The 12552-nt window shown below is 58.4% G+C and overlaps 1 protein-coding gene across 1 annotated transcript in view; it reads left to right on the top strand.

Annotated features, from left to right (window-relative positions):
- The window catches only part of ITPK1 (inositol-tetrakisphosphate 1-kinase), a gene marked incomplete in the record, with an annotated part of 178242 nt that overhangs the window by 151855 nt on the left and 13835 nt on the right, over positions 1 to 12552 (top strand). Inside the window, 3 exon segments of the mRNA XM_014590644.1 lie at positions 2863 to 2961; positions 3338 to 3378; positions 7029 to 7194. Coding sequence (XP_014446130.1) covers positions 2863 to 2961; positions 3338 to 3378; positions 7029 to 7194 — 306 coding nt within the window.

The raw sequence follows: 12552 nt of genomic DNA, 5'->3' as shown, positions 1-12552 counted from the left end.
TTATTCCCAACCTTAGGGGGAGAACATCCAGCCTTCACTCGGAAGTATGATGTTATCTGAAAGTGTCAGTTTGGGGAGCCAGCTGGTGGCATAGTGGTTAAGGAGGGTGAATCCCACATGACCGACTACACAGTTTACATCTCAGACCTGATGGCTTGAGAAACATGGGTGCACATGCACGCACACGTGCCCAAAATCCCAAAAGGAGGGAGAGACAGAGGAGGAGGGATTGCAGCATGACCATCCCCCGCGAGGGGTGCCCCCTCTCCAGCGAGCTCATGTGCCCACTGGCAAATTTTTTTTAATTTGTAGGTTTTTGTAGGTGCCTTTTATCAGGTTGAAGAAGTCCCATCTATTTCTGGTTTGAGTGTTTTTCCCTTGATGGTTGCTAGAGTCTGTCAATTTGTTTTCTGTGTCTATTGAGATGACCGCATGGTGTTGTCCCTTACTCCTTGAAGCGACATAGTGCCCTGATTGGTTTCCACCTGCTGAAGCTGCTCGCTTTGAGATTTGCCACAGAGCAGAGGAGCTCTGAGGGAGGCGCCCTTGAGCTGGAGCTCCCAATGGGCATTTCTTCTCCCGGGGGGCTGTGGGGTTGGACCTAGAGTCAGACTGCCAGGGCGTGAGCCCCCCTGCTCCACTTGCCGGTGTGCAACTGCCACCGCCAAGTGCCTGTTGTCATCTGTCAAGGAGTCCTCGGGGCGCTCTTGGGACGGCATCCGGCACAGAGCGAGGTGGTTTACCGAGATGCTGGCTCATCAGTGATGCTGCTCAGGTTTCAATAGGCTGGGGTGGGGAGGGGCGGTGAAGGGGACACCAAAATATAAAAAGCCAGAATCTGGAAGCCAAGGTGATTTCCCACTTCCAAGAAAGACTGGTGTGTGTGGGAGGGGTGTCTGTAAGGGACCCCGGAAGCCTCTGAAGCTTCCTATGAGAGGAGGATGGACCACGTCCTGTGCCAAGGGTATAGTCCAGGTCCCTGCCAGGCCAGGCGGGTGCTTGTCTGAGCCTGCCCACTGCTAACCTCCATCTGTCCAGGCCTCAGCATCACACCCGTTGGGCAGGGCTGCGAGGGCTGTGAGTGGCAGCCAGCCCCAAGCCCTGAGCCTTCCTTCCACAGGGGCGGCTTTCTCCCTTGACAGCCAGGGAGGGCCCGTCAGCCTCTTGCTGGTGTCCTCGGCTGGCTCAGACTGCCTGGGATAGAAGCGGGGCCTTGTCTGGACAGAGGCTTCCAGATGTGCTCCGCCTCCCCACCTAATCTTCCTGACCTCTCCCTCTGGCTCCTCATCCTGCTGTTATTGACCGCCTTGGCTGGGACCATGGCTGTTTCTTGAGGCCCCTGTTTGTAGGTCTGTACTTCTGCACAGCATCTCAGCACGCTGAGGGTTGAAATGGAACCCTGGGCAGAGGACCGGCAGAGCACCCTCCTGGGCCCCAGACAAACTCTGCAGCCCCCAAGTCTTGGGCCTGTTTGCCTAGGACAAGGCTGCGGTGTTGAGGAGGGAGATGAAAACAGTTTTACTGTGCCCTGTGGAATCCCTGGCATTTGTTTGTATAAGATAAATGAGGCTGGATCTTACTTTGCTAATGTGCTGACCTCCTCGCCAGCAACATAGCCAGAGGCTCTTGGGGATGAGCCACTCTGGCTTAGTCTTGCTTTGGCTCTGAGGGGCCGGTGGTGGGCCTCCTCAGCTCAGGAGCATCCAGACCTTTTGCCGGGGGGGGGCCTCCTCAGCTCAGGAGCATCCAGACCTTCCCTGCCTCTGTTCCCCAAAGTCCAGAATGGTTCTACCTGCTGGGAGCTTGTGGTCTTTAGCAGAGAAGGGGACTGAGGTAAGAAGTGATAGTAATAAACTGGTAGTTCAGTACTCAACAGAGAGATTGAGAATACACATCATCCCACAAGGGCTGTCCCACCCTTACTGGGCGCCAGCCACCAGGGGCCTATGACAAACAGCAACCCCGCTTCGGAGCTTTGCAGAAACTGAAACGTGCCTTGACCCTCCACCTGGGGGACCCCCTTGAGGGCAGGTGCTCTTCTGAGATGAGGAGTCAGGACAGCCTGGATGGGAAGGGGAGAGAGCGGCAGGCCTGGGTTGGCAAAATCTGAGTGTGTGGAGAGGGGCCGGAGAGAGGGGCCGGAGAGAGGGGCCTGTCCGGTGCAGTGGCAAAGTGGATCCTGCTGTGACCCTGGCGGGGAATAGCCGTGTGTCTAGGCCAGCTCTTCAGTCTCTCTGACCTCAGCTTCCTCCTTCCGGGATTATCTTGCTGACCGCAGAGATAAAGCAGAGCCCTCCGCACGGTGCTGGCCGCTGCTAGGACAGCTCACCACTGTCCTGCGATGGTCCTTGAGCCAGTGTTTCACGCGGTGAAAGTCTTTATTGAACTAGGAAAATGGCCACAGTTGGTTGAGTTGGAATTCAGGTTACTCTGGTGTCTCCTCTTCTAAAGCCATGAGAGTCTGAACGTACAAGGGCTCATCAGAACAGTTCACGGAACATGGTGTTGAAGTACACGTTTATTTTGGTGCAAAAAACCATTAAAGTTCATGCCTCCTTTTCTCATCATATATTTTCCATGAAATTTCTGAAGACCCCGCGCCTGTATGCTGCTGCAGTAAAGGCTGAGGGTTGCCATAATGGCTGCAATGACTTACTACGGTATTCTTCGCCTTTCTACGCTCTTCAAATTCTAGCTATCAGGTGTGCATTTTATAACTACAGGAGTGTAGTTAGGAAATGTCACTAAAGCCCACGCCATTGCTTTTGTTCCCGGACACACGGGCCTGGAGTCCGGGGTGCGGATGGGGCACTGGGCCCTGCGGGTGGCCCCAGGTGCGCTGACTGCCTCCCTCTGCCCTAGATGACAGGATTTGTTCGCCGCCCTTCCTGGAGCTGACGAGCCTGTGCGGGGACGAGACCATGAGGCTCCTGGAGAAGCACGGCCTGGCTTTTCCCTTCAGTGCGTACCCCAGCGGGCCCGGGGTGGCGGAGGGGACCATGGGCTGGGTGGGTGGTTACCGTCCCCTCTGGGTTTGGATTTGCCTTTGGCTGCCAAGGACATTTGTCTCTGGGTCCTCCACCCCCACCTCCACCATTGAAGTGGGTTCTGGGAGGGGCCCTTCCTGGCTGGCCACGGGCATCTGGCCACATCACCCCAAGTGCAGATATTACTTGTCATTGAGCTGGGGGTCAGCGTACCACAGCAGCTCCCTGCCCATCCTCGAGCACCTGCGGTGTTCAGAACTCCTTTCCGAGGCCCCGATGTCTGCTGGGTCGGGCTTTGTGGGTGAGTGGCCTCGCTAATTGCTCTCTGCTTTTCTCTCCCCGACCCACAGTTTGCAAAACCAGGGTGGCTCATGGCACCAACTCTCACGAGGTGAGTGGAAGACTTGGCTGGCCCCAGCTGCCTCCCCGCCCCTGCCCTGCCACTGCCCCTCCCTGTCCCCTTAGCTTTCTGTGTCTCGCTGGCTCCTGTTGCACCCTGCCCAGCTGCAGCCTGCTGCTGCCCTGCGCTCGTGGCTCTTGGGCCCAGCCCCAGGCTGGGCAGCCTCCTCCCCCAGGCTCCGCAGGAACTGAGCAGAAAAACGCAGTGACTGTACACCATCTCCAACCTCCTCCTGTGCCCGCCTGCCGCAGGGCCAGAAGACGTGCTGCCCTGGCCTGCTCTGGAGCCTCATTGGCTTGGGCTGCCATAGCAACACGCCCCGCGCTGGGCGGCCTCACATCCTGGAGGCCGGAAATCTGAGCCCAGGGTGCCATGGGGCTGGATTCTGGCGAGGGCCTCTTTCTGGCTCACAGATAGCAATGTGTGTCCTCACATGCCCTCATATGTGCACATGCATGTGTGAGGGGAGAGAGCAAGAGGGAGTGCTCTGGTTTCTTCTTACAATGGCACTAATCCCATCACTGCATCCCCCCATCAAGACTTTACCCCGACTGCCTCCCACAGCCCCACCCAGCTGCCACCGTGTAGGGCTTCAGTATACAACTTGGGTGTGAATGACTTGGGGCACACTCGACTTGGGGCACACAATTGCAGTCCATCGCATCACCTGTCAAGTCTCACCCCAGGCGGCCTTCCCTGGCTTTCTGTCCCCTGGCCTGTTTACTGTCCCTTCTTAGGGCCTGTTCAGTGACAGGGCTGGGCCAGGTCCTAGTGAGGGCCAGTGACGGCCTCTGCTGCCTCAGGAGCCACAGCACTGCCGGCATCAGGGTGGGCTAGGAGGATGGGGCCCACCTGCCGGTGCCCCTTGGTCATTCCACCACTCCGGATGCTCCAGGCCCCATTGAGTGCCTGGGAAGGATGCTTGAGATGTGAGTCCTGCCCCAGTCAGAGGAGCTCCCAGGGAGCCAGCGCCAGCGAGATGTGGTGGGGCGTGAGTGAACACCCGAGGGCCTTTGGGGGCGAGAGGCGCGAAGGGCCAAGCAGAGGGCTGTTGCCTTCATAGTCCTTGGGAAACACCCAGGAGGTTGTCTGACGCTCTTGGGCACAGCTCAGCCTGAGGCCGCCACACGAGGTATGTGTGAGGGTGTGTTGGGCAGCAGACCCAGACCCAGGTGGCCCAGTGGGGAAGCCAGACCTGGGCAGCCTCCTCTTCCCACGGTCAGAACTGCCCCCTCCAGCTCGCGAGTGAGGATAGACCACCCACAGCAAAGGCCTTTGGTCAACTGGGCAATGCGCTTCCTGCTAGCTTGGTCATGGGGAAGCATCTAAATGGGTCAGTGTGGCAGGACCTGCCAGGGTGGTGCTGGCCCTGCCCACAGGGAGGAACACAGGGCAGCTGGTTGAAATCACCTGCCACAAAGGTCTCATCTCTACGATCAGGAGCACGTGGGTCATCCGTGCTGCCTGACTGGGCCCCGAACCAGGAGCAGCACCTTTGGGCGTGCTTCATGGCCGTGTGGGCGGGAGCAGGAAGGCTTGGAGCAAAGGGATCGTGCTCCCCTCCCCACCACCAGTGCCACCTGCCCACCTTCCCCTGCCCCTCTCCCACCTGGGGGTTCCTCTGCTGCCCGTCCCTTAGAGTCTTGGATGAACACAGTTGCTGTGTGACTAGGCCAGCCTGAATCAGTACAGGCAGCAGAGGGAGCCACTGCTGTAGCTCACAAGGGCTGGAGAACGGGTGGGAGAGCGGCCAGTTCTGGTGCTGTGCAGCACCGATGTGACTGGCCACGTCACAGCCTGTCGGAGCGATAGCACCACTTTTGTAACTGACGAGTGACAATACTGTGACGTGAAGGGGCTGCCGCACATGGTCCCCTCAGCCTTGCCCACGGAATTGCCGTGATGGGCTGAGGGGGACCCAGCTGCCCTGGAGCAAAAGCTGAGGTCTTAGGGTGGAAGCTCTGGATCCAGGTGAGCTGTTGAGAAGTTCCTGAGGGGCTGCAGGGCACCCCGACCCTCAGATGGGCCACTGCCATCCCATCTGTGGCACCATGAGCCTGCTCCCTGGTGCCTCCCCTGTCCAGCCAGCACCACCCTGAGCACCCAGATGCCCTGGGGGATGCAGTGCCGTGGGAGCCGCTTGGCAGCAGAGGATGCCCCGGCCACAGGGTGAGGGTGGGCAGGACGACGAGCTCCTCCCATGTTTTAGAGGCACCCTGGGTGTGTTGGGTACGATGAGGACGGTGCGATCAGCTTCAGCCAGGAAAGTGGCCGTTCTGAATGGGGGCCTCGCCCATGCCACTGCAGTCCCTTCCACATCGCAGCTAGCCCAGGCCCCACCTCTGAACTCCCGGCCCCTGGCACAGCCGGACCAGGATGGGTGCCGCCAGACCTCGGTCGGCATTTGTGTGCTTTTTATTTCTAAGCCAAGGAATTGGCCAGTCTCTCGGGCCAGCCAGCCCCGGGAGTGACTTGTCACCTTGCAGATGAGGAAAGTGCATTTACACAGGGCGGGAGCCCTGCCCGAGCCTAGGCTGAGTGCCGGGGGGGCCTCTGCACCTCAGCCTCCAGAGCTGTGCGTGTTCTCTCTCATGTCCCATGTGTGGTCCCTTGATGTCACTGCCCCTCGGCGCCCCAACACATATAGGCACTGTGTGTTTTTTCTTTGTGGCCTGGATTTCTGCTTCTGTCCTGCCCAGCTGAGCACCAGGCGTGGAGCATGGAGGGGTGGCGCTCTGTGACAGTTGATGTGAGGGGTGTCAGCCGCTGCAGGCGGCCAGTTGTCTAGGCCCTGTTATCCCTGCTCAGCAGCCCAGGCCTCTGGGGGCTCCTCCCTGGGGCCCTGCAGACTGAGGGATTAGCTGTGACCCCAGCCCTGGCAGCTGGCTTGAGTGGGCTGTGGCCATCCCTACATCCTGTTGTCCTTAGAGCAGGCTTTAGGCAGATGCAGCCTCCACCAAAGCGGAGAGGTTTTCTGCAGCTGCTCCACTGTCCCTCACAGAGTCCCCCTGTTGAGGACCTTTGTCCCCACAGCAGTGGGACTGGGAGCCAGAGACAGACCCCCGTCTGCTGAGTATCCATGACCGTGTGTGAGAGACCCAGGCAGAGTGCACCTGATTCCCTTCCATGCTCTCACTCTGCAGAAGGTCCCTGAGTTTCTCAGGGCCTCAGTTTCCCTCTGTGAAAGGGGGATGGCAGCTGGTGCACCTCAGAGGTGCGTCATGAGCATAACACTGGCTTACCAGGTGTGCATAGCCATTGAGCCTGGGTGTGCGTGGTACAGGCCATGACCAGGGCCGCCCAGCCCCTGACCCGCAGTCCTCTGCTTCCCGCCTCCCTATCCTGGGCCTTTTGGAAGAGACTCAGGGTATCAGGAGAGCTGGGCACATGCTCCCAGGGTCTTGTTCCCTGGGATCAGAGTGTGACAAGTGCTTTGGCAGCCGGGCAGTGCAGCCAGCCCAGCCCACCCACCGCAGCAGAAGGGCGTCGAGCCTCAGGGCTCTGCCTGAGTTCCCCTCCACTCACCCTGCTGAGACCAGGGCCAGGGAGGGCTTTGGTGGGGTGCCCAGGCAGGTGAGCTGCCCTCTGCTGGAGACTGGGGGTGCTGAATGCTGACGGAGCCTTTGGCCCTGTCTCCCCAGATGGCCATCGTCTTCAACCAGGAGGGCCTGAGTGCCATCCAGCCGCCCTGCGTGGTCCAGAACTTCATCAACCACAACGCCGTCCTGTACAAAGTGTTCGTGGTCGGCGAGTCCTACACTGTGGTCCAGAGGCCCTCGCTCAAGAACTTCTCCGCGGGCACGTCAGGTACGTGCCTCATGCCAGCCACCTCAGGCCGGGCCGGACCCAGGGCATGATGGGTGTGGCACCCGCTGTCTGTCCTTCAACTCTTTCTCCCCGCTCCCTGCGCTCCCTCTGGGGTGGAAAGGAGGCCTGAAGGCTGAGGATTGTGTACAGCAGGTAGGTAAGGGGGCCTTGGAGAACTATTGAGTTGTCAGAAAGTCATGATGCATTTTAGCACAGAAAGGAAAACATGTCATGACTTTTCTGATGACCCAGTAGTATGAGACCCCTGTTCCCCCCGTTGTGGGGCCCCATACATCTGACACCCAGGAAGCATCCCGAAGCTTGCCATCCTTAGGATGCCTCCTGAGGGCCATGTGGGGTCAGTTGGACAGGCATGGTCCTTCAGGGAGGGACAGAGGGAAGGAGGGGCAGAACTGCTCTGCCATACTGTCCTTACCTCGTGTCTCTGCTTTCAAAATGGGGAAGACTGAGTCAGCTGCTGCCGCGTCCCTGCTGCCCAGGACCTCAGAGAAGTCAGAGGTGGACAGGCTGCCCCCACCGTGCTCCCTGATAGTGAGCAGGTGTGAAACAGGATGTAGCCCCAGGTGTCCCTCGGATGTCATGTGGTAGTGGTCTTTGCGTGACGCTGCTGTGCTCAGGGGCGTTGGAGATGGCCCTTCAGGGAGCAGCCTGCAGACCCTGCTGAGGGGTGTTTTTCAACCTGGGGCCCACCTTCTGCCTGGCCTGACTGCAGGGCCATTGCAGAACACTGTGTTAGAGGTGTACTGGCTAGGGGCTGCTCTAAACAATGCCGGGTGGTTCTGGAGGCTTCTCGAGGGCAAGTTCCAGACCTTCGCACCAGTGGCCTTTGACATAAGCGCAGTCCTCCAGGAGGACTCCTTGTAGGATGCCTGATCACCTGGTGTATGTTGGGCAAATACTGCCCTTCTCCCTGCACCAGCAGCGCCATCTTCTGCAGCATCGCATTACCCGACTGGGTTGTCTCCATCTGAGCAAACCCCCATGTCTTCTTGCAGTCCCTCGTCCTGGGATTGCCCTTCACACCCACACCTCCTGGCTGGTGTAAGCAGCTCCTCCTGGGTGTCGTTTTTCTTCCATCAACATGAGATAGGGGGTGGGCACTTGGAAAAGTGCATCTCTTTCCCCTTCCCTCCTGAGTGCTGGTGGCCTTCCCAGCCAGGGGTGAGGCTGCCTTTGCAGAGCTTAGGACACCCCTGTGCTGTCACTGTCCCAGCCTCCCTCCTGGGATGACAGAATGGTATGGGGGTGGGGAGGCAGATGTCTGAGGGTCTCTTCATACATGATGAGATGGTTTCAGGAGACACTCATTCTTCCTAGATGGGAACCAGAGAAACTGACGTTCTTTTAAAATCCTCTTTATTATCTTCTTGATTAAAAAATGCATTAAATCTAGAAAGTAGATTAAATAAAGAGTGGCTATATGCCATCTCTCTCTCTTTTTTTTTTTTTGGAGAGATTTTCCCTATAGGGCGCGTGCACTCACCAGAGAGAGAGAGAGACATTAGAGACAGAAAGCGAGAAATCGCCCCCCAGGGGGGATGGTCACGCCGCAATCCCCTCTCCTCCATTCTCCTCTCAGGTTCTTGGGAACGCACGCACACGCGCCTGGCAGGAGTTTTAAGCCACCGGGTCTGGGACAGGAACCGCGGTCGACTACGTGGGAGGCCAGCGACATAGCCATTACGCCAACTGCTGGTTCCCTCTCTTTTTTTTTTTTTGGAGAGATTTTCCCTATAGGGCGCGTGCACTCACCAGAGAGAGAGAGAGACATTAGAGACAGAAAGCGAGAAATCGCCCCCCAGGGGGGATGGTCACGCCGCAATCCCCTCTCCTCCATTCTCCTCTCAGGTTCTTGGGAACGCACGCACACGCGCCTGGCAGGAGTTTTAAGCCACCGGGTCTGGGACAGGAACCGCGGTCGACTACGTGGGAGGCCAGCGACATAGCCATTACGCCAACTGCTGGTTCCCTCTCTTTTTTTTTTTTTTTAACCCAAATCACTGTCTTTAAAAGAAATTTACCACCAGATCTCCTTTCTTTTCCGACAAAAGTGGTTTTTGTTTGTTGGTTTTTGTTTTCCCCCGCTCCTCTCCTCCCGGTTGCGAAATGCTGGGCTGGTTTCCATCCCAGCACTGGAAGCTGTTAGCGGCAGAGGCTCTTGGTCCGGATCTGTGGAGATGAGGGCTCCTCGCCTGTGTGTCTTCTCTCGTGGCCAGTTTACCAGAAGGTGCAGACCAGGGCCGGAGGGTAGAGAAGCACGCAGAGCTACAGAGGAGAAACGTTTATTATGTCCACGTAAATCGAGTCACTCTCAGTGCACGCCCGTCCGCCCACTCCCAAGCTGATTCTGTGCCTACTGCGTTCAGGGCACCCTGCTGGGAGCTGGCCTGCGTCCTGGCCTTTTATACGCGATGCTCTCTCCACGTGAAAGCATGCCGGACAGCGGCCCTTGAAGCTGTGGCCCTGGGACTCTGGTTCTTCCTAGCTCTACCCAGCTTCTGGGCTCCCAGCACAGCAGGCCCTGCAGTTCCCTGTCCACACTGGGAGGTGGGGTGCCCTGCTTGGGGTTTCCCTGGGCCTGGGCTGGACACTGGACACAGCCTCCACTCCAAGGCCGCCATTCAGTTCTCAGGTGCGCTTTGGTTAACGTCTCAAGCCAAGTGTGCCTTACAGCCAGTAGCATCTTACAGGTGCCATGGCTGGAGCTGAAGTCAAGTTTATGCAGAGAGCTGACACCTGTAAGTGGCGGCCCCTGAGACCACTGTGTTCTCTGCCTGTGGTTTGCATTCCTCAGAGACTGTTCCTCCTCTGCACCCAGTGCTAGGGTAGAGACGGGCAGGCTCCTTTGCTCCCCCTTTCTGAGTAGTGAGTTCATTTCTTGTTTCCCTTTGCCCTAAGAATGCACAGCTTGGGCTCTCGGCTTTATGAGGGACTCTTGGCCTCTCCATCCTGGGCCGCCTTCTCCTTCGGGTCCGTAGAAGGGTACTCCCTCTTACCAGATATATCTTATCTGCACACAGTCCAGCAGAGCTCCAGGCCTGGTGACTGTTTCCAGCTGTGTGGCAGTTATTTAATGCCACTTTTGTACTGTGAACCCAGATGATATGTAGACAAATGGGTGCGGCTGTGTTCCAGTAAAACTTTATTAACAAGTGCAGGTGGCCTGGCCCATAGTCTGTTGTTGACTGACCCTTACGCAGGAGTCCCTGAAGATTCCATGATCAGCAGTCGTTGAACCTTCCATGGGCCCAGCCTGGTATGAGGTGCTGGGATCCAGCCAGGGACCAGTCGGCCAGCTTCCTGCCCTCCTGGGCTTACGTTCCAGCGGGAGAAACAGCACTGTAGAAAAGAAATACTAATAGGGTCTGTTTTGCCCAACGTGAGGGACTCTACAGAGAACAGCATGTCCTGGCCACTGCCAGGTGAGGGGACCCACTTGGGAAGGGTGGCTCTGCTGGCCCCTCTGCAGATGTGACATTTGTAGAGCAACTAAAAGGTGACTTGGGTCACTGTCTGCAGCACTGTGACGTGCTCCCCACCAATCTCAGAGAGGATCGTGAGATTAAGCGGACGAGGTTAAAGACTGTGGCCACGGCTTAACTCGCCAGGATGCTTGGGGCTTACTTTGGCATTTCTCTGGGGCCTGTTTTTCTCATCTGTAAGCTGAGAACAGAAGCACCAGTCATGCCTCCTTCCCGCTCTCCCCTGCAGGGGCTTGGCGATGGCTCCTCACCCGGCTGTGTCCTGAGACCGGTCTAGAAACAGAGGCTGGATGGACCCCCTGGCCCATGGGGCTCCCATGATCAAGGGCCTCACCTCTGAGGGACCAGGTACCCTAAAATGGCCCCAGCTTCTGGGCGCCAGGCTTTCCTGGGACTCAGATGCCTTCCGACCCAGTCTCTTGGATCACTGGCTGCGGCTAGACACGCTCTGGCCAGCGGGCCGCACTGGGACGGAGCTGAGCTGGGGCATCTCGTGCTGCCCTGTGGGCGGTCCTCTGGCCAGAGCTCCGAGGTCAGCTGTCGTGGGGAGGAGCGAGCGCCCTGGATTGGTCTGGACTTTCGATCTTCTCACCACGAGAAGTGATGGGCGACGTGGTTTGCCTGGCTCAGCAGGCACTGGCAGGCCCCTGAGTGCCCAGCCCTGCCCCTTGCTGGCACCAGCCAAGCACCTGTGTTCTCCTGAAGCTCCTTTGGCTTCCCAGCCGCCCTGCACATCACCGTGCCCACTGCTGCTGGGGGCCTTTCCTCAGCTCAGGCCTCGACTGTGGGGTGGGGGTGGGAGGGAAGGTGCCCTGGCCAGCCTGCACTGCTGGGGGAGAAGGTGGGCCTGGCCCTCAGGAGGTCTGAGCAGCAGCCCTGCTCAGCCCCTGCTCCAGCCTCCGGCTTCTGGGCCATTGCCACTTCCGTAACGGCCCCCTCTCCTGGGCTGTCAGTGCCCTGGAGCAGATAGAAACCAGCGGGCTACTTGGCGTGAGTCCTGCAGGGTGTTTATTTTCCCAGGCTCCTCCCCAGGACCGTCTCTCATGCCCCCCGTCTGGACTGGCTCTGGTCGGAGCGGCGGGAGGACTATCGGGCACATCGGGGCAGCCAGGGGCCTCTGTGCCCCGCTAGCGGGAAGGATGCCAGGTACATCTCCGCACCTGCCTGCTCAGCCTCTGCCGAATCCCCTCCTCATGCACGATTGTGGCGGCGCCGTCGAGTCCTGCAGCTGGTGGGGGCCATGGCAGCTGGACCAGGTGCCCCTCCTGTCCTTGTGCTTGGGCGCCAGAGACAAGTGTGTGTCCTGCGGGAAGGGAGCCATAGCACCACCTGCAAGGACTCAAGCTGCTCTTTGGGGAAGGGAAGTTGCAGGATGGTGACAGCCAGCTGTCCCCTCTACCCTGAGGCTCATGGTTCCTGAGTCTCGCATCGGTGGGCCCACACCTCCAAGTGTTTGAGGACCTGTTGCTGACAACCAGCCTCGTGTCTCCCCAGAGCGGCCTGGGCTGACTCCTCTCAGACATTGCTACTTGGGAGTGACCAATGCCCTTTTTTATTTTTTAAAAATTTTTCTAAGGGGTGCATGTGCTCACTAGAGAGAGAAGGGGGGGAATGAGATAGCACCCCTAGCGGGAGATGTCCACGCTGCAATCCCCTCTCCATTCTCTTGGGATTTTCATCATGCATGCACACACGCCTGGTGTGTTTTTCAAGGTGTGGGGTCTGGGTCTCAAACTGTGCAGTCAGCCATGTGGGATCCAACTGCCTTAACCACCATGCCACCTGCTGACCCCATACCGTCCTTTCATCTTTGCAGTATTCTGGGGACTGGGCTGCCTCTCCAGTCCCCCGTGGG

The sequence above is a fragment of the Tupaia chinensis genome, unplaced genomic scaffold (assembly GCF_000334495.1).
Source record: "Tupaia chinensis unplaced genomic scaffold, TupChi_1.0 Scaffold000469_1, whole genome shotgun sequence".
Taxonomy (NCBI): Eukaryota; Metazoa; Chordata; class Mammalia; order Scandentia; family Tupaiidae; genus Tupaia; species Tupaia belangeri.
Note: the sequence above shows the minus strand (reverse complement) of the source record. Positions and strands in the feature narration are given on the sequence as shown.